This window comes from Ornithorhynchus anatinus, chromosome 1, assembly GCF_004115215.2.
Source record: "Ornithorhynchus anatinus isolate Pmale09 chromosome 1, mOrnAna1.pri.v4, whole genome shotgun sequence".
Taxonomy (NCBI): Eukaryota; Metazoa; Chordata; class Mammalia; order Monotremata; family Ornithorhynchidae; genus Ornithorhynchus; species Ornithorhynchus anatinus.
This window is the reverse complement of record NC_041728.1, coordinates 24,904,254-24,922,190: the sequence shown is the minus strand read 5'-3', so window position 1 is coordinate 24,922,190 and position 17,937 is coordinate 24,904,254. Positions and strand designations below refer to the sequence as shown.

The following is a 17,937-nucleotide window of genomic DNA, read 5'->3' as shown; positions in this document are numbered from 1 at the left end:
ATAATAAAAAAAGACTGAATTTTAATGGGGGTTTTTATATAATCCATTTACTGGGGTGCCTTACTGCAATATGAGCTGCTCAAGAGTGCTCAACAAATGCACATTAAAGGGGAGGAAAAAAGAGAAACTCTCTTCAATTTGAATTTCTAGTAGATGTTTTTGGTATTAAAACCAGATTTACACCATCATAGGAAAACATAAAACCCATGGTGGCTGCCATATACAGTCAGTTCTCTGGTAACCCTGGGATCGCATCCCTGATAAACACTGCACCTAGCTGGAGTTAAGTGGCACTGGCGAAAACCGAATGTCGTTCTGCTGGGCTGGAAGTAATAATAATAACAATGTTGGTATTTGTTAAGTGCTTACTATGTGCAGAGCACAGTTCTAAGCGCTGGAGTAGATACAGGGTAATCAGGTTGTCCCACGTGAGGTTCACAGTCTTAATCCCCATTTTACAGATGAGGTCACTGAGGCACAGAGAAGTTAAGTGACCTGCCCACAGTCACACAGCTGACAAGTGGCAGCTGACAATTCAAACCCATGACCTCTGACTTCCAAGCCCATGCTCTTTCCACTGAGCCACACTGCTTCTCTGCAAGTAACAGATACATGTTATGTTTTGTGTGCTACGCCATTGAGGCAATGTAATGTTGTCATACAGAACTTTGGGCTCAAGTCTGCAGAACCTAGAGTGGGTTGCTAGAAAGGCCCCTGTGTCCCCCTGCGCCCACCCTCCCCACCTTCGCCCTTGCCCCAGAGCTGTCGTATTCACTTCCCAGGTCTCTGGTCACATGATAGCCACTTCCGAGCAAAGCCTGGCCCTTAAAATAAAAAAATCAGGACATAATGATATCTGGTCCAGTACTGTCAGTCCAGCTAAAACTGACAACTTGTACTCCAGCCCTAACTGGTGCTGCATGCATGAACAGGACCAAGTCTTTCAACACAGCCATCGCGTTCTATCCAGACAGAAGCACATTAATGGAAGAAACTTTCCTAGTTCTCCAACAATGTTCTATCCACTCTGCTCAGTGAAAACACATTATGGAAGAGCCCACTGCATGCTATGTGTGAAATAACAGACAGTTTGAATTTATGGTTAGAATTTAGTGGTTCACTTTTGCCCTCTTCTGGAAACTAAATCCATGCCTTTTTCTAGCTTCAAAGGTGAGAAGCAAGTGTCCTGCCTTCATAACTCTGAATGTTTCTGTCAGTTGGTGAACGTCAACAATCAAGTCACCCTCATCCACTGTATTTAATAATGTTGGTATTTGTTAAGCGCTTACTATGTGCCGAGCACTGTTCTAAGCGCTGGGGTAGACACAAGGGAATCAGGTTGTCCCACGTGGGGCTCACAGTCTTAATCCCCATTTTACAGATGAGGTAACTATGGCACAGAGAAGTTAAGTGACTTGCCCACAGTCACACAGCTGACAAGTGGCGGAGCTGGGATTCGAACTCATGACCTCTGACTCCAAAGCCCGTGCTCTTTCCACTGAGCCACGCTGCTTCTCTAACTGTATTTATTGCTCACTGTATTTATTGAATGCTCACTTGTGCAGAGCACTGTACAAAGAATTTGGGAGATTCCAATCCAACAGAGTTGGTAGAAATATTCCCCACCCACAACAAACTCCACACTCTAGGCTTCAAGGCTCTCCATCACCTTGCCCCTTCCTACCTCTCCTCCCTTCTCTCTTTCTACTGCCCACCCCGCATGCTCCACTCCTCTGCCGCCCACCTCCTCACCATCCCTCGATCTCGCCTATCCCGCCGTCGACCCCTGGGCCACGTCCTACCGCGGTCCTGGAGTGCCCTCCCTCCTCACCTCCACCAAACTGATTCTCTTCCCCTCTTCAAAACCCTACTTAAAACTCACCTCCTCCAAGAGGCCTTCCCAGACTGAGCTCCCCTTCTCCCTCTACTCCCTCTACTGCCCCCCTTCACCTCTCCGCAGCTAAACCCTCTTTTCCCCCCATTTCCCTCTGCTCCTCCCCCTCTCCCTTTCCATCCCCTCAGCACTGTACTCGTCTGCTCATCTGTATATATTTTCATTATCCTATTTATTTTGTTAATGAAATGTACATCGCCTTGATTCTATTTAGTTGTCATTGTTTTTACGAGATGTTCTTCCCCTTGACTCTATTTATTGCCATTGTTCTTGTCTGCCTGTCTCCCCAGATTAGACTGTAAACCCATCAAAGGGCAGGGACTGTCTTTATCTGTTGCCGCTTTGTACATTCCAAGCGCTTAGTACAGTGCTCTGCACATAGTAAGTGCTCAATAAATACTATTGAATGAATGAACAAGCTTACAGTCAGAGGGATGCTGTGAACAGGGGGACACCCAAGCACTGGACATGGGGCTTAGACTCTGCAGCTTAATGTGTTTTACCCCCATTAGCAATTCTGTACTCCCCTGAGGAAATGCCAGTCAGTGGTTCTGTTCTCATGTAGAAAAGACTAAGTTATCATCGCCACTGACCCTTTTCCATCACTTTATCAACAAGTGAATTAAAATAGAGGGAGTGAGTTGTTACATCGGAGTCTAATCAATCCCCCCCAAAGAGCAAAATAGCTCCACGGATCTGCCCTAGGGCACACAGAGAACAAAAGCTTTGTCACTTAGAATTCTCAGCAGCCAATTAAAATAACTAGAGTAGTGGCATACTGTACAAAGACGAATGAATTTGATAAAAGGCTTTTACTCTTAATAGTTTAGTCTCCACCCCTTCCCACCACTTAAACCCTGACTGTTATTCTTCAGTTTGGTTAGCAAACCCAAGGAAAATGCTTGTGTGAGAGAAGATATTTGAAGGCTTTCCAATTTAGGGATTAGAAGGAGATGGTTTAAGATATTTATAGAAGTTGCAGTAGTAGTAATATTTATTGAGTATCCACTTGGTACAGTTCACTGTTGTAGACCCTTGGGAAATTCAGAAACAAGTAAAATGTTTTCTGTCTCCAAAGAGCTTACACACATAAAACAAACATAAAAGACAAACATAGGAGACAAGCATAAAAATATTTACAACTAGAGTGGACAAAACAACTAAGTACACATATGCACTTATTTATACCCTCTTTAGCACTCATGTTTACAAGTGGTAGAGTTGGATGATTAGATAACATGACTGGGGGAAATTAATTAGGGAAAGCTCGTTGGAGAAAGTGGGATTTTAAGAGGATTTTCAAAGTGGAGGTATCTGTGATATGGGGATGGAGGAAGTTCTAATTAGTGAAGGGCTGGAAGTGTGTGGGCAAAAGGGAGCTAAAGGCTAGCTGAAGTCAAGAATCAATATTTGCAAAATGAAAAGTTCATCACCAACATTTCATACTCCAACAGGGAACCCACAGCATCCTTTCTTCTAAATGGTCCTATTTTGGGCAATTCTTTTTAGCAGGCAAAGTAAAAAAAAGAAATAAAATTTTAAAATGGGTTCTGTCTGGTGTCATTACATTATCTGATGAGGTTTTTATCTATTCAATTCAAGGCTTTCCCACTTACTAAAGAATACTCCACTCAAACTTCTACCCACTGAATTGCAATATAAGGCAAATTACTGCCCGGCTTATTATGGTTGAATAAACTAAAATCACCACAAGGTGGGGCTGAGAAACCCCTTACAGGCTAGGTCTTGGGAAGTCGTGGATTTTCAACTACATTTGCTGAAGATAATAATAATAATAACGATGTTGGTATTTGTTATATGCTTACTATGTGCAGAGCACTGTTCTAAGCGCTGGGGAAGATACAGGGTAATCAGGTTGTCCCACGTGAGGCTCACATTTAATCCCCATTTTACAGATGAGGTAACTGAGGCACAGAGAAGTTAAGCATCTTGTCTACAGTCACACAGCTGACAAGTGGCAGAGCCGGGATTCGAACCCATGAAATCTGACTCCCAAGCCAGGGCTCTTTCCACTGAGCCATGCTGCTTCTCTTCTCTGAAGGGATCCCTTGGAAAATAACATTGTCCTCTAACACGAGTAATCTGGCTATCTATTTGTGTGCTTCTCTCCCACAAAGCTCAAGCTTAAACTCTCGGCTTTTAAAAGAGGAGTTGACATCCTGCGGACGTTTTGAACTCCTGATGTGGGAGTTACTTCCTTCTGGCAGATTACTGAAAGAGGGCAAATGTTTCCTGGGAAAATCTTATTTATCAAATACTCTGAAGTAGCACAGTTCTACCCCTTCTGCATTTTAATTCAAAAGAGTCCATTCATTACCTGAAGCATCAAGAAAATCCTGACAGGCTCTTAAAAAAGGTCAGTGTCAGGCAAGATACTAAATTTGCTGAGCCTCTCGAGGGTGAATTTATCAAGCACCTTTGAGTGCGGTGTGCACAGCGGATGGGGCTGAGCATATTTTCAGGGGAATGGGGAAATAAACGATATCATTACTTCCCAGTGACAAGACAGACCTTTGTTAAAAGCCACCAGCCCCCAAATGGACTACTCTGTTTGCCAACCTCTACAGAGTTGGCAAGAGAACCATATCTACTCAGGTAGATAAGCTCAACTGCTGTTAATGGTAGGAAAAACCCAATGGAAGTCTACAATAAGGATTATATTTACTCTCCTAAGTGCTTAGTACAGTGCTATGCACACAATAAGCACTCAGTAAATATGACTGACCGAATGAATGAATAAATATGATTGAGTGAATAAATGTCTTTCCACTAGGCCAATGTATGACATGTCAGAATACAAAGAACAGTCTAATCACTGGATTCCTTGCAGTAACCAGAACGTCATCACGTTCATTGAGACACGGCATTGTATTTCATAATAATAATGGTATTTGTTAAGCACTTACTATGTGCCAAGCACTGTTCTAAGCACTGGGGTAGATACAAGGTAATCAGGTTGTCCCATGTGGGGCTCACAGTCTTAAACCCCATTTTCAGATGAAGTAACTGAGGCACAGAGAAGTTGATTTGCATAAAGTCACACAGTTGACAAGTGCCAGAGCCAGGATTAGAACCCATGACCTCTGACTCCCAAACCCATGCTCTTTCCACTAAGCCATGCTGCTTCTCCATTAAGCATTTCTACTAAGGGTTTGGGAGAAATCTTTAGAATTAGTAGGCAAGATCTCTGCCTTCAAGGAGCTTACAGTCTAGTGGGGAAAACAAATACTAAAAGGACTTAGAAAATGGGGAAGGAAGCAAAAGTGGAAATTCAACTGATTTAGTGGATATCCCTTAGGGCATCATCTGGAAAGAGAAATTAAAAAGACGTAAGGATTACTGCAGCTATGCAAAGGGGACAGTTGATGGACCACTGTTTGATACATTCCAGACTCACATTAGCTATTCAACCAATGAGCCAAAAAGCATTTAACAGGCCACCTACCATACACCTGATCCCCTGCAATCAGCTCCAAGACAATATCATAGGCCAGCCAAATGACGGAGCAGGGGTCATTGGGAAGGGATAGAAACAAAAAACAAAAAAACCTAAGGCAGAGTTTTGTAACTCTAGAAAGCCATGATACCTCCACACTTGAACACTGTCTATATCCCTGTATAGCAGGATGGCCACAACAGGATGGAGGAGTTTAGAAGAAGGGTAACCAAGATGATCAGGCGTATGAGAAGTTTCCATATGGAGGAAAAAATTAAAGCGATCGGGATTCTTTAACATAGAAAAATGAAGGCTGAGGGGGAACATGATTGAAGTGCACAAAAGCATGATGTCTGTGCATAGGGGAAACCCCTGAACTGTTATTCACCTAGTCCCAAAGTACCAGGAGCCCCCACTGAGACTTGAGGGAGGTTTGCTCCAAAAAAACCACAATGGAACCTCACTGCATGATAAACTCGGAAGTTGAACTTCAAAGTAGTTTGGGTCTTCACAAGATGAGTTTAGATAAATTCATGGGAGAGGATTCCACAATTAATTCCTAGCAGGAACATTAGGGATGGAGAAGGAAGAGGGAGAGCAAGTAAAGTTGTTCATTTTTAGGATGGATACCAGGAAGGCAATGATCACACAGTTTCTCCAAGAGGCCTGTTGGTATTGTTGGAGGAAAAATAGTGGGCTGGGTGGACCACTGGTTTGACTCACTAATGGTATTATTTATGTTCTTCTACAGTCCAGAACACTGGGTTCCATATCCCTCAGACTACCTCATTAATACAAAGTCCCTCCTGACATGATGCTTGGCTGAAGGGTAGAATGGTTAAGTTCATCACCCCATATCTGACCACAAGGCAAGAATCCACTTTACCTATGATGACCAAGCAGTAGCAGTTCAAACCATGATTAAATCACTCTTGGAGCTGTGTCAAATAGGACCACTGGAAAAATCACTCTTGGAGCTGTGTCAAATAGGACCACTGGAAAACTCCAGTCAAGGCCTTCAGAACAACTGAAGAAAGGTGGTGACATCACCAAAATGGAACTTAGCACACTATTGCTTTTTAAGCTGTTTAACATTAAGAGCCCCATGTGTCCACTTCAGGAAACCACTTCAAGTTCAAGTGCGACATTCACTGATGGAAAAAAGACCAGGCTACCCTTTTGGAGTTTAGTACTTAGATGCATTTATAAGATAACATCACAAACTAATGAGGTTGTTGTCTTAACAGTTCGCAAACTCTGTGCAAATGGCAATGTCTTTTCAGTGATAAATCTGCATAATATATTATAAAAGAAGTATTAAGCTTTTTCCAAATAAAATGTTAAGGAACCAAAAATATTTTAGTCTGATCTTAGGCAAAAAGTCCCCTTCTCATATAAGAAGGTAGATCTATTAGGGTTTTTTGATTTGTTTTGACTTCTTGGACATCAAAAGATAATTGTTTTAATAATTATAGCCATGGTAGGTGCCAGTCTGGAGCATTCACAGCTACCACAGGAACAAACATAACTATTATGGGGTAACTGCCAAAATAAAGCCAGTTTTCATGTTCTCTCCTCATCTCAGAGATCTGACTTCCCTTAGGGTTTGAGAAGGCCATTACTGGTGGTGAATCTGGGTTTATGGATATGGCTAGGAAAGCCAAAGTATGGCTGTCAATCCATTTCTCATCATCGGCATTGCAAAGTGCCAGAATGTCGCATTTGCTATCCGCAGTGTCAAGTGCTATTTCCATTTGTTCCTTTGTTGTGATCTTCTCGAAGCCTCATCCTAAGAGTCACCCCATTTCTAATGGCTGCAGGCCACCTGATCAGTCTTTTAGCATTCTCTCTACTGTCCACATTTTTTGAGGCTTTGCTTCAGTGTCTCCATCACCCCAAATTCACCTTTAAAGACTGTCACCCTCATGAATCATAGAAGGAAACAAGCCAACAGAGCCAGGAAGAAGTTTAATATAAACCTCTAAGAAGCAAGATTCTGACACCAAATGATTTCAAGTGACAGGAGAACCAAGGCAGATGTTCCTAACTTTTGATTTAGTGGAAAGTAACAGTACAAAAAAGGCCAGTTATTAGGAGACTTTTTCTTACCTTCATTAGATTCTCAATGTTTTCCTGATTAAATTGATGAAGTTTGAGAAGGATTGGGATTTTAGACTGACCTCTGGAAGCACTTACTACCCATTCTCATCCACTGTTTGTGCCCTGTAATAATTTCAATGTTTAACATTGAATCGAAACTCTAAATCAAAAGTTAGGAACATCTGCCTTGGTCAAATTATGTTGTTTGAATGTCTACATTATTTTTTCCTTGATCCCAAAGGCACAACTTATTCCTGATAAATAAGCTGTCCAAGAAAAGCAACATTTTGTCTTCAGTTCCTTCAGTACTTGATTTTTTCCCTAAACACCAGAATTTAAGGGGAAGCCAATCCAGTCTCAAAGAAGAGAGTGTGCTTCAAGATGACAATGGCTTAAATAAGTCTACTAGGGTTTGGAAAAGAGTTAAAGACCTTAGAAAACAAGTTCTGAACCACATGGGTTTAGGAGGCCCCAATTTTCTCTTATATTCCAGTCTCTTCTGACCACCTAACTGCACACTTTGAACTAAAAAATAAAAACAAATCAAATCCATTTCAAGCATTTCCACTATCTCAATGATACAAAATTCTTTCAGAATTCCACATACCTCAACATTACATAAAACAATGTCCATTTTATTCCTATCCTGAGCCATTAGGTTTATGATTTCTTAAAATTAAAATCCTGTACATTAAAGTTTAAACATTTACTCAAAAGCAATCCACCATCAATAGCAAATTCTTTATAACAATGTTTCCTACCTTAGTGCATGAATGCAGTATATCATCCTTGGAATGTTTTTCCGATCATAGACATCTGTGGTCTCTGGATAAAAGATCTGGAAAATTTTTTTTTTTAAAAAAAGGTTGTTGCTTTTTTGTCTTCTAGAGTGTTCAAATAAACCAAAATTTCAAGACAAATTCTACCTTAGCTTCTCTTGAATTAAGTTAGGAATGAAAGAGGGAGTTTTATGAATTATATAGACACTCATTTTGGCTTGAACAATAATAAAAAATAATATTTGCATTATACTATTCAACTTTTTTTTTAGTTGACAAAAATATGAAGGACAGGATGGTAGGGAGACTGACAGGGAAGGATGGTAGAATAGTAATTCTTCTTTCCAAACAATAAAGTGTGGATCGCTGTATTTGAGCAGTCCCAACAAACTATCTTTTCAAGGAGCAGAGGACAAATTTGTCACAACAAGGCTACCTGATCTAAAGTTCACAGTCCCAGTTCCTCAGGTACCCCAGCTCCTGACCATGTTCTACACTGTGATTGCGCCAACATTTTGAATGTATGAACTTTAGACAGGAGAGAGAAACATAGGTCCAAATTCCTGTTTCTCGGTCCATTTGCATTCTAGCTCATAATGCTTGGGGGAATTGTTTAGCAAGCTCCTTGCGCTGAAACACATTTGGCTGAATCAAAAACTACTGCCTGTGATGAATACTTCCTAGGCTGTTCAAAGAGAAAAAAACTCAGACAAACATGATGTGAAAACGCTTTTGAAAAATACAGACAAAATTCAAAAGGAAAGATTGTTGCTTGTGATTTAACCTAACAAGGGTAATGATGTCTGATTAAAGGGAAGAGCCAAAGAAGCTGTACTGAGTTAAAAAAACATTTTAAAATAAAATGTGTTCTACGTTTTAGCCAAAGAAAGCATTTCTAGATGGAAGTAGGAAGGAGGAAGGAATTGAGGCTTTCCTTCAGGATGTTTAGAGTCTTAGGAAGTAGAACTAACCTGACAACAATGATCAGAGAAGAAGGAGCCCCATTTAGCCCCATCTCCATGTCCTAAGGAAACATCACTCCTGGATCATAACCAGTGGTGGACAGGCCCAGTAGGAATTCTAACTGGTGCTAACATAGGTGGTGGCTACACTGCCTCTACAGCACAAACTCTATGCTATGGTCAACCCCAGCCTATATAAGTCCTGCATACTCGCACTTCACAATGTCCTGCACGTCTGCCTGCCTTCTTACTTGCTGCCCTCCCTGCTCCGGTGGGAACGTTTCAGGCAGGTGGCCATCACCATCACCAATTCCTTCTTGCATGTTCTCAGTCCCCAAGTCTTTGGGCTTGAATGGAGGCTCTATTGCCATTAGCGATATCTAGGAGTCTGTTTTCAGGATGCCACAGTTTTGCTTAAACAGATATTGAAATTCAAGCAGGAATGCCTGGGGAATCTGGGGTATTAGGAATCAAAAAGGCGCTGCAGAGGCCTCTCCGGGGCTGGAGGTGCAGTTCCCAGGCACAGTGCTGTCGGGGAGGGGGAAGGAAAGAGGGGGCGAGGCGGGGGGATGAAGGCTTACCTTGGGAAGGCCGATAGCCTCCATAGCCCGCAGCCACTGCACCGTGTTGTCTGTGTGCCGAAAGTGAAGACCCGATTTCTAGTTTGGGGCGAGAATGATAGAGGAGAGAAAACAGATGGAACTAATTTTCCAGAATTATTTCCTCCAATGAATACATTACTTGTATAATTCCTCTCCCGATCTCAGTCTTGGCACATTTCTTATGCTAGCTTTGTTGAACAAGGCCAGTCTCTTCCAGGACTTCCCCTGGTTTTACCCAGTGCTCAAGCAAGGATACTGAACTTTTGTTCTAGAAAAGATTCTGACCATGGTCAGGTTTGCTTCCACATATTCATGTTCCCAAGTGACCATCTCTTTCCATGGGAAAACAACTCTCTAGTTGACCAATGACATGGCATTCATGTGCATACAGACACACAACAAATAAGAACAACACTTTTCCTCCCAACAGTTTGTTCCAAGAAGACTTTTAGAGACTAACTCTTTGTCCCTTTTTTCTTAAATCTGGCAACTTAAAAAATCTCTCCCTCTCTCCCACCCCTGAACAAGGTTGTAGGAGCACAGGCAGAGAAGCTCCATTCAACACACTCCTTCCTGCAGAATCAGAGCAGAGGGGAGTCGCAGGGGGGCAAAATCTAGTCAGAGTTTCCCAGGAGCCAGAGTGCATTCCTCTCCCTATAATCCTTTTAGAAAAAGAGGAAAAAAAAAATCACACCACCATTTTTACTGCCAATTTTGATCTGACACTCCCAATTAAGTGTGACTTTTACTTAGGCTGCCTCAGGGTTATGGAGATGAAATGTGCCATTTTTGCAAGATTCTCTTATTTTACTTGAGCATTGGTCACTTCTGCCTTACCCTCCCCCCCTCAACAAAAATCCATATTTGATATCCCTTTTACACATTTTGCCAAGGTATAAATATAGTTCTCCAACAGTTAGCTATACCCCTGGGGAGAGGGGCAGGAGAGAGAGCTTGGGTGTATATGGGCTAGGTTTGCTGAGTGGGAGGAAGAAGTACTGAAGCTGTACTTGGAAGATGGAGCATGAAAATAAGCAGACGCTAGAGGGGTGCTGAGCCTCTCTCTCGGGTTTTGCACCTGGAGGGTTTCCAGTACTCTACCAATCTCGGCTACGGGAGGGAGAGTCAAGCAGAGGCATACCCATTCCATTTCTAGCTTGCCCAGTGGCTAGTGAGTGGAAGGCAATCTGATACAAGTTAAAGCTCACCTGTGCTGGGCAGCAGCAGTATGGGAGAGAATCGAGGGTGTACGACTCAATTCTACTGTATGGAAGAAGGTAATGGAAAACTACTCCATATTTTTACCAAAATCACTCTATGGATACACTACCAGAATGTTTGCAGATGGAGAGTGGAGCGTTCTGGGAGAGATGTGTCCATGAAGTGACTCTGGGTCAGAGATGACTCGGCAGCATAACCCAAGACGAGTGTTGAATTTAAGAGGACTAGCAGTGTTTTGAGCCTTCCACTATGATCCAAACTGGTTTAACATGTTCTGGTGGTGCTACTGGAATGCTTTTTACCCTTCCTGAGGACAGTAAGCACACTGTCGGCAGGAAATGTGCTTACCAACTCTGTGGAATTTACTCCCTGCCCCCGAAGCATTTAGTACAGTGTCCTACACAAAGTAAGCACTCAGTAAATACTATTGTTGATGAAGGGGCTCTGCTCAACTGCCTGCTCACTGAGATGCAAGTAGGATGGATGGATGTCCATCCTGTTTTACCATGGACAGTCACTTTCAGTTGGTTTGTCTCCTTTGCTGTACCAATACAGTGTTTCTGTGTTCAATTTTTAAAATACTTTTTGCACCCAGCCAATCTCCGCTGCAGCCTCTGCTGCCTAGTTCTATGGCTTGGAAGGAGTGTCCATACATGAGGGGCCCTGGGAATGCAAGAGAGAGAGCGAGAGAAAGAGAGAAAGTGGGGAGAGGGGAGAAGAGAGAATGTAGGGGTGGGGAAGGAACTCATTGAGGGTGGGGAACATGTCTACCAGCTCTTATGTACTACCCTATCAAGCACTTAGTACAGTGCTCTGTGCACAGAAAGTGCTCAATAAATTTTAATTAATTGAGGGGAACAAAGATCTGGGGACTGCACAAAAGTCTGTAGGACTGCACAAAATTGGTATTTTTGTACAAAATGGTGTCACATTGTGTGACATTGCATACTTGGACTACCAAGTGACATCGCATGTATCTTCTTCTCACACTGTTCTAAGTGCTTGGGAGAATACAGCTTAACAATAAATTGACACATTCCCTGCCCACAACAAGCTCTGTTGTACGGTACTCTCCTAAGTGCCTAGTAGAATATTCTGTACATACTGCTCAATAAATACCAGTGATGATGATGGAAAAATTGGATCTAGTCTAAAAGAGATGTAGGCTTCCTTTCCTTCACTGGTGAAGTTTTGCATAATGTTATTACAAGGGGGTATTGGAGTAGGGATGGTATTTGTTTAGTAACTACTGAATACAAAAAATGCCCTGGGCTAAGTGCTTGCTAAGTACAACAGATGCCTCCAAAATCTCCCTTTAGAACTAATTAACAGATCTAAAGGAGTGCTTCAGAGGGAATTAAAAATATCTTCCACTTCAGATGCAATTAATCTGATAGATTTTTAGATACTAATCAAAAGCATGTACTGAGTGCTCACTGTGTGCAGGGCACAGTATGAAAAGCTTGGGAGAGTACAAGAGGCTTTTGTACAAGATTCCTGCCTTCAAGGAGCTTCCAGTCTAGAGCAGGAGACAGACAAAATGCACACTGGAGGAAAATCAGAAGGAAAAGATGGATGCGTGGAGGAGTAAGAACTGAAATAATAATACAGAAGTGCTTAAGGTGATTGTAAACAGATATCAGAAGCAATGTCTCCTGGTGGAAAGAGCCTGGTACAGGGAGTTGAAGGACTTGGATTCTAATGCCAGCTCCATTACTTGCCTGCTGTGTGACCTTTGGCAGGTCACTTAACTTCTCAGTGCCAAAATTCCCTCATCTGCAAACTGGGGATACAGTACCTGTTCTTCCTTCTATTTAGACTGTGAGCCCGTGTGGGACCTTATTATTTTGTATCTTCCCAGTGGTTAGTACAGTCCTTGGCACATAGTAAGTGCTAAATGAATACCACAATATTATCTCACACCAAGATCTACGTCTCGCAGCTCAAAACTGGCTCAAGTTGCTAACCCAGGAGGCCTTTAGGAATCACCTCCTTAAATCTGAGATCTTTAGGGTTAGCAGCTTGCTCAAACTCCTTGAGGACAGGTCTGCATCTTATTTCCATTATATGTCCCCAAGTACCTAAAATAGGTGCCCAATTAATAAGGATGCTGATGATGTGGATTGACTGGCCAGTTTCATTTATGAGATAATGAGTGTTTTGGAGCAAAGGGCGAAATAACCTAACTCCCTGCAAAACTGCCTCTAAGTCCTAGCTTTCTGGGTTCATTTGACTCAGTTCATTATTTCCAGATGGCAGATCAGTGAAGGTTGGGCTTCAGTTTAGAGGGAAGTTCCCATGTGTTTCAAAAACTTTGCCACAGACCCATGATTTAATGCTACTTGGAAAGAACCCCGTGAAGGGCTTTGGTCTTGGAGATCGTCTCAACAGGAAGCTAAAGCCTTCTGCATACTGTCACCTCTACAGTGCACTACAGTGCCACCAGCACAGTGCTCTGCACGCAGTAAGTGCTCAATAAATACGAGTGACTCTCACTTGAGTACAGTCAAGAATGGAAAAAAAATCAATTTAATAAATCCCAAATCTCTTTAAAGCATACGCAATAAAGAGATGTAAAATTCATTTTTAGTCCAAGAAAAAGCAAATACAAAGCAACCTTCCAAAAGTAAATGTCAGGCTTTTTTTTTCTGTTTTTGTTGTTTTTTCCTCCGATGAGTTTCTCCTCCTCTCTTTCTATTGTCAGGGACATTAATTCTGCAAAGTGGGAAAGGTCCTACCTAAAATCCAGCCCCTATCAGATCCCTTTCCACTGTTTCCTCTTTCCTTGCCACCTCCTCCCATCACCTTGACACCCCAGTCACCTCAACCCAACAATAGCCTTTAATCCTTTTGTATTTTATCCCCATCCTTAGCATGTATGGTCAGTTATGTATTCAGCCATTTCATCTGGATATGTATATCCTAATTCTTCTTCTCACTCCCAATATTTGTGAATAATTGTTGACAGGGTCCCTCAGAATGAAAACTTCCTGAGGGAAGAGTACATGCATCTTCCATCTGCTTCACCTTCCCAAGTGCTTAGAACGTACTGTTTACATAGTAGGTGCCACTGATAGAAAAATCACTCTCCCCAGTCAGCCCCCAACCTTATCTCTGGCTGGCATAGTGAAAGCCCAACTCTTTGATCCTCTCTGGTTCAACTGCCATTTTCTGGGGCCTCTGGGGGAGGGATGGGGGTAGGTAGTGTTTATTTTTCCAAGCTTTCAGTAAGGCACTGACCACATTAATCCTCACTGCAGGGCAGTGGCCATTTTAAGTCTCAACATCAAGGTTCTGGGCTCCCCGGGCAGGGCAGCCTCTGATGCCAAAAAGGTGAACAGGACACAAGAAAATATGCCTCTGCTCAAGTGACATAGGAGGCTGACTGCTGTAAGGGAAGAAACAGACCTGGCATTTGGGAGGTACCAAGAAGTAGTAGTAATCATGGTCAGTCAGTCAGTCAACCATATTTACTGAGCACTTCCTGTGTGTGTAGCACTGTACTAAATGCTTGGGAGAATACAATAAAATAATAAACATACATTCCCTGCCAGTGGTATTTGGTAGATGCTGACTAGGTGCCAATGCCAAGCACTCAGATCAGACAGTTTGGAAGAGGGATAAAAATAGAAGATGTAACATTGCATGCTTTGTCTAACAAGTGACATTGCATGCGTCTCCTTGTCAAGAACCCTCTAAATTGTAAATTCGTTGAAAAAAATTCTTGAGTCTTTCTGAAACCACACCTTTTCCCGGAGGCTCTCTGAATAATTTTTCTTCCCCTCACATCTCATCTTTCTGGTTTTCACCACAGCACTTACACACTCCCAACCTCTGGTCGTGCTTTGGTACAAATCAATTTACATATTGTATCATTAGGGCACATCTTTGTCTTATCTGAAAATTATTTCATGTCTGTCTCCCTTTGCTAGATTGTAAGCTCCTTGAGGCCAAGGATCTTGTCTACTCTCCCAAGCTCCACACAGTAGGCAGTCAATAAAAAACTAGTCAATCACTGATAGCATGCAAACATACATCCACCTGCCCTTTCAGTATCTTTCCCTGCTACCCAAATTAACTTTGAGGCTGCTTTCCATACACTGCTCTCTCAGAATTCGTCGCTCTCTGTCACCCAGCCAGAGCACAATTCTGGCTCCCTTTTTAGGTAACATGAAACCAAAATAGAGCAAAATTTCTGCATTTCTCCATAATCAAATGCAAATGTACTCAGCTTTTTCTGCCCTGATGACAAAGATGAGTGTCTATCAAAAATACTCTGGGACATGGGGTATGGTTTGAGGACTAAACTTGTATAAGTCAGCCCCAAAATTAGCATGGAATCATAAGTAAAGGGAAACAATGGACACTTTGCAATGACCATCCACTTCTCTCCTCACCAAGGAAGTCATTCAATTTCTGGAGAGTGCAGTTTTCCCCATCTGTGAAATGGGGGTACTAGGCTCCTTCCTGAAATAATTGGATAAACAGCATGACCTAGTGGAAAGAGCATGGGCCTGGGAGTCAGAAAACCTGGGTTCTAATCCCGGCTCCACGCTTGCCTGCTGTGTGTGACCTTGGACAAATCACTTAACCTCTTTGTTCCTCACTGTAAAAAGTGTTCTTACTGGAATGTTTTTCCCCCTCCTGAGGGAAGGTCCTTGCCAATGTAAATGTGTATTTGGGGAAACTTTGCAGTGGCTAAACACTGACAGTCTACTTGCACTTCAGCCCTAACATGAGACTGAGAGAGTGGCCCAGCGCCTAACCTCTTGTATGAGTAGTAATGTATTTATCAAGCACTTACTGTGTGAAGAGCATTGTACTAGGCAGAGGTAAAGAGTACACAGGTGGGAATTAGACACAGACCTTGTTCCTAGAAGGGCTCACAATCTATGAGAACTGCCTATCTAGTATCACAGTTGCATAGTTTCCAGGCCCAATAATAGGACCAAGACCCATCAATCTTTCGATGGGAGACTCCATCATTATTCCATGTCTCTGAAACTATGGCTTCCCTTTTTTTCCTAAGGTGCTGGAGGAGACTATTTTGTGATGTCCCACGGTTATGAAAAGCAAAAAATTTCAGAAGCTCAATGCCCCTAGGAGATTTCATTTTAGAGCCCCAAATGAAGAAGAAAGGCAATTTGACTGCTTCAAACAATATTTCTACTTCTCCTGCTTCACTGACCCTCATCTTTCAGGGCCACAAGTTCAAGTCCCAGCTGGGGACTCAACCCCTTGATGGGAGTGTGGGGAGTTATAAATTGTGTCAGTAGAGGAGGGAAGCTCACCAGCAATTCTCTTTACTGATACCAATAAAGAGGCGCCCATGACCTCAGGAACTATAAGAAAGAAAGCAGGAGACATGGCAGTGAACTGGAGGGCAGAGAGCGGGATGGAGGGACAAAGGGGAAAAACTCCAATCACCAGAAATTATGAATATTGCTTGGGGCCCTGAATACACTCCCATCTCTGAAATGGTTATTTACAGGCTCGAAAGAATAAGAACTTTTGTCTTCTTTTTCCTTCCTCCAAATCCCAGCCCGACTAAAAGAAGGCACTGACCATGAAACCCTGGACTTTAGTTTTTAGTGGAAGCCAGAGACAATTACATCTCAGCCAGTTACCTTGTAGCGGGTTTGTTCCACATCGTAGATCTTTTTCTCTGACACCATTTTAGGGGCAAAGAACTTGGCCAGCTTCGCCAGGTAGACGCCATTTCTCAAGCCTTCTTCCAGCTCTGTTGTTGGTGGCAGTTCTTCAACCAGGCACACTTCCATCCATCTACAGACCGATACAAGACACCCAAAGTTACTACTGGCATGTGGTTGTGCTGCCCAGCACAGAACTAACATTTTAGACAGAGGTGGGGTGGAGATAGGGGGGAGACTTTTGGTGATGGGATCCAGGCTGAAAGCCTGTTCTGGTGTGTTGGGGTAGGACTGGAAGACATCTAGACTACTATTAATAATAACTGTGGTATTTGTTACATGCTTACCATGTGCCAGGCATTGTACTAAGCGCTGGGGGTGGATACAAGCAAATCGAGTTGAACACAGTCCCTGTCCCACATTAGGCTCACAGTCTCAATCTCCATTTCACAGATGAGGTAGCTGAGGCACAGAAGAGAAGTGACTTTCCCAAGGTCACACAGCAGACACGTGGTAGAGCCAGGATTAGAACTGGGGCCCCAGTTCCAAGAGGATAAAGTGGGTGGGAAGGGTCATAAAAAACAGAGACATATAAAACTGACCAAGGAGAAGTGAAAACCAGAGTTCATGTCATCTCACTTTAACCTGATTATTAGGTAACTTCCTATCTCGGTCCTCCCGGAGGGAGAGTACAAAGTAGGGCAGGAGTCACCTAGCAAACAGCCCAAGGTGAAAAGGGAGAATATTATTATTTACTGAGCAGCTACAGTGAACCAAAAGCTCTCCAATAGCTGCAAAAGACATACTTCTTACCCACAAGGGGCTTACAATCTCTCCAGTAATACCACAGTTCACGGACCCAACACGCAGCCTTGGCTCCAGACATGGTGTTAGGAAAGGCCCCCAGAGAGGTAGAGAAAAAACAGTCCAGGGCAACTGAGCCCCTCCAAACATCACTATCTTCTTAGAAGCAATTGCTTATGCTTATGCGGTACTAATTGCTAAAAGTTCTAAGAAATCTACAAAGTGAAAGAAAACAAGTGAAGCTGCATAGGTTCACGGTTCCCCCAGCCTCAAAGGGAATGCTAGGAGACAAGACCATGGTTAAACCATGACAGACAAAAGTGTGATTAAAAGCCTCCAGCATCTGAGTGGTCCCCCTACTCACTCCTCCTGCTGCCCAATCCAAAACAGAACCATACATGTCTATACAAGTTTTACTTTGGAACAAGGAGTAGGTGAGACGCTCCCTCCACGATCATTAACGGGGC

General features: G+C 42.8%; 1 protein-coding gene and 1 non-coding gene across 3 annotated transcripts in view; one reads left to right on the top strand and one right to left on the bottom strand.

Moving 5' to 3' along the window:
• Positions 1-17,937, bottom strand: part of IQGAP2 (IQ motif containing GTPase activating protein 2) — a 228,834-nt gene that overhangs the window by 94,030 nt on the left and 116,867 nt on the right. For both annotated transcript variants that reach the window (XM_029060686.1, XM_029060694.2), the window contains exons 3-5: positions 16,643-16,799; positions 9,774-9,851; positions 8,213-8,289 (exon numbers count right to left, since the gene is read on the bottom strand). In XM_029060686.1, the coding sequence (XP_028916519.1) occupies positions 8,213-8,289; positions 9,774-9,851; positions 16,643-16,799 (312 nt within the window). The remainder of the gene's footprint in view (positions 1-8,212; positions 8,290-9,773; positions 9,852-16,642; positions 16,800-17,937) is intronic.
• On the top strand, positions 10,854-10,992 carry LOC114816552. Its single transcript, XR_003764340.1, has one exon. It is a non-coding gene; the product is annotated as a small nucleolar RNA SNORA7 (small nucleolar RNA).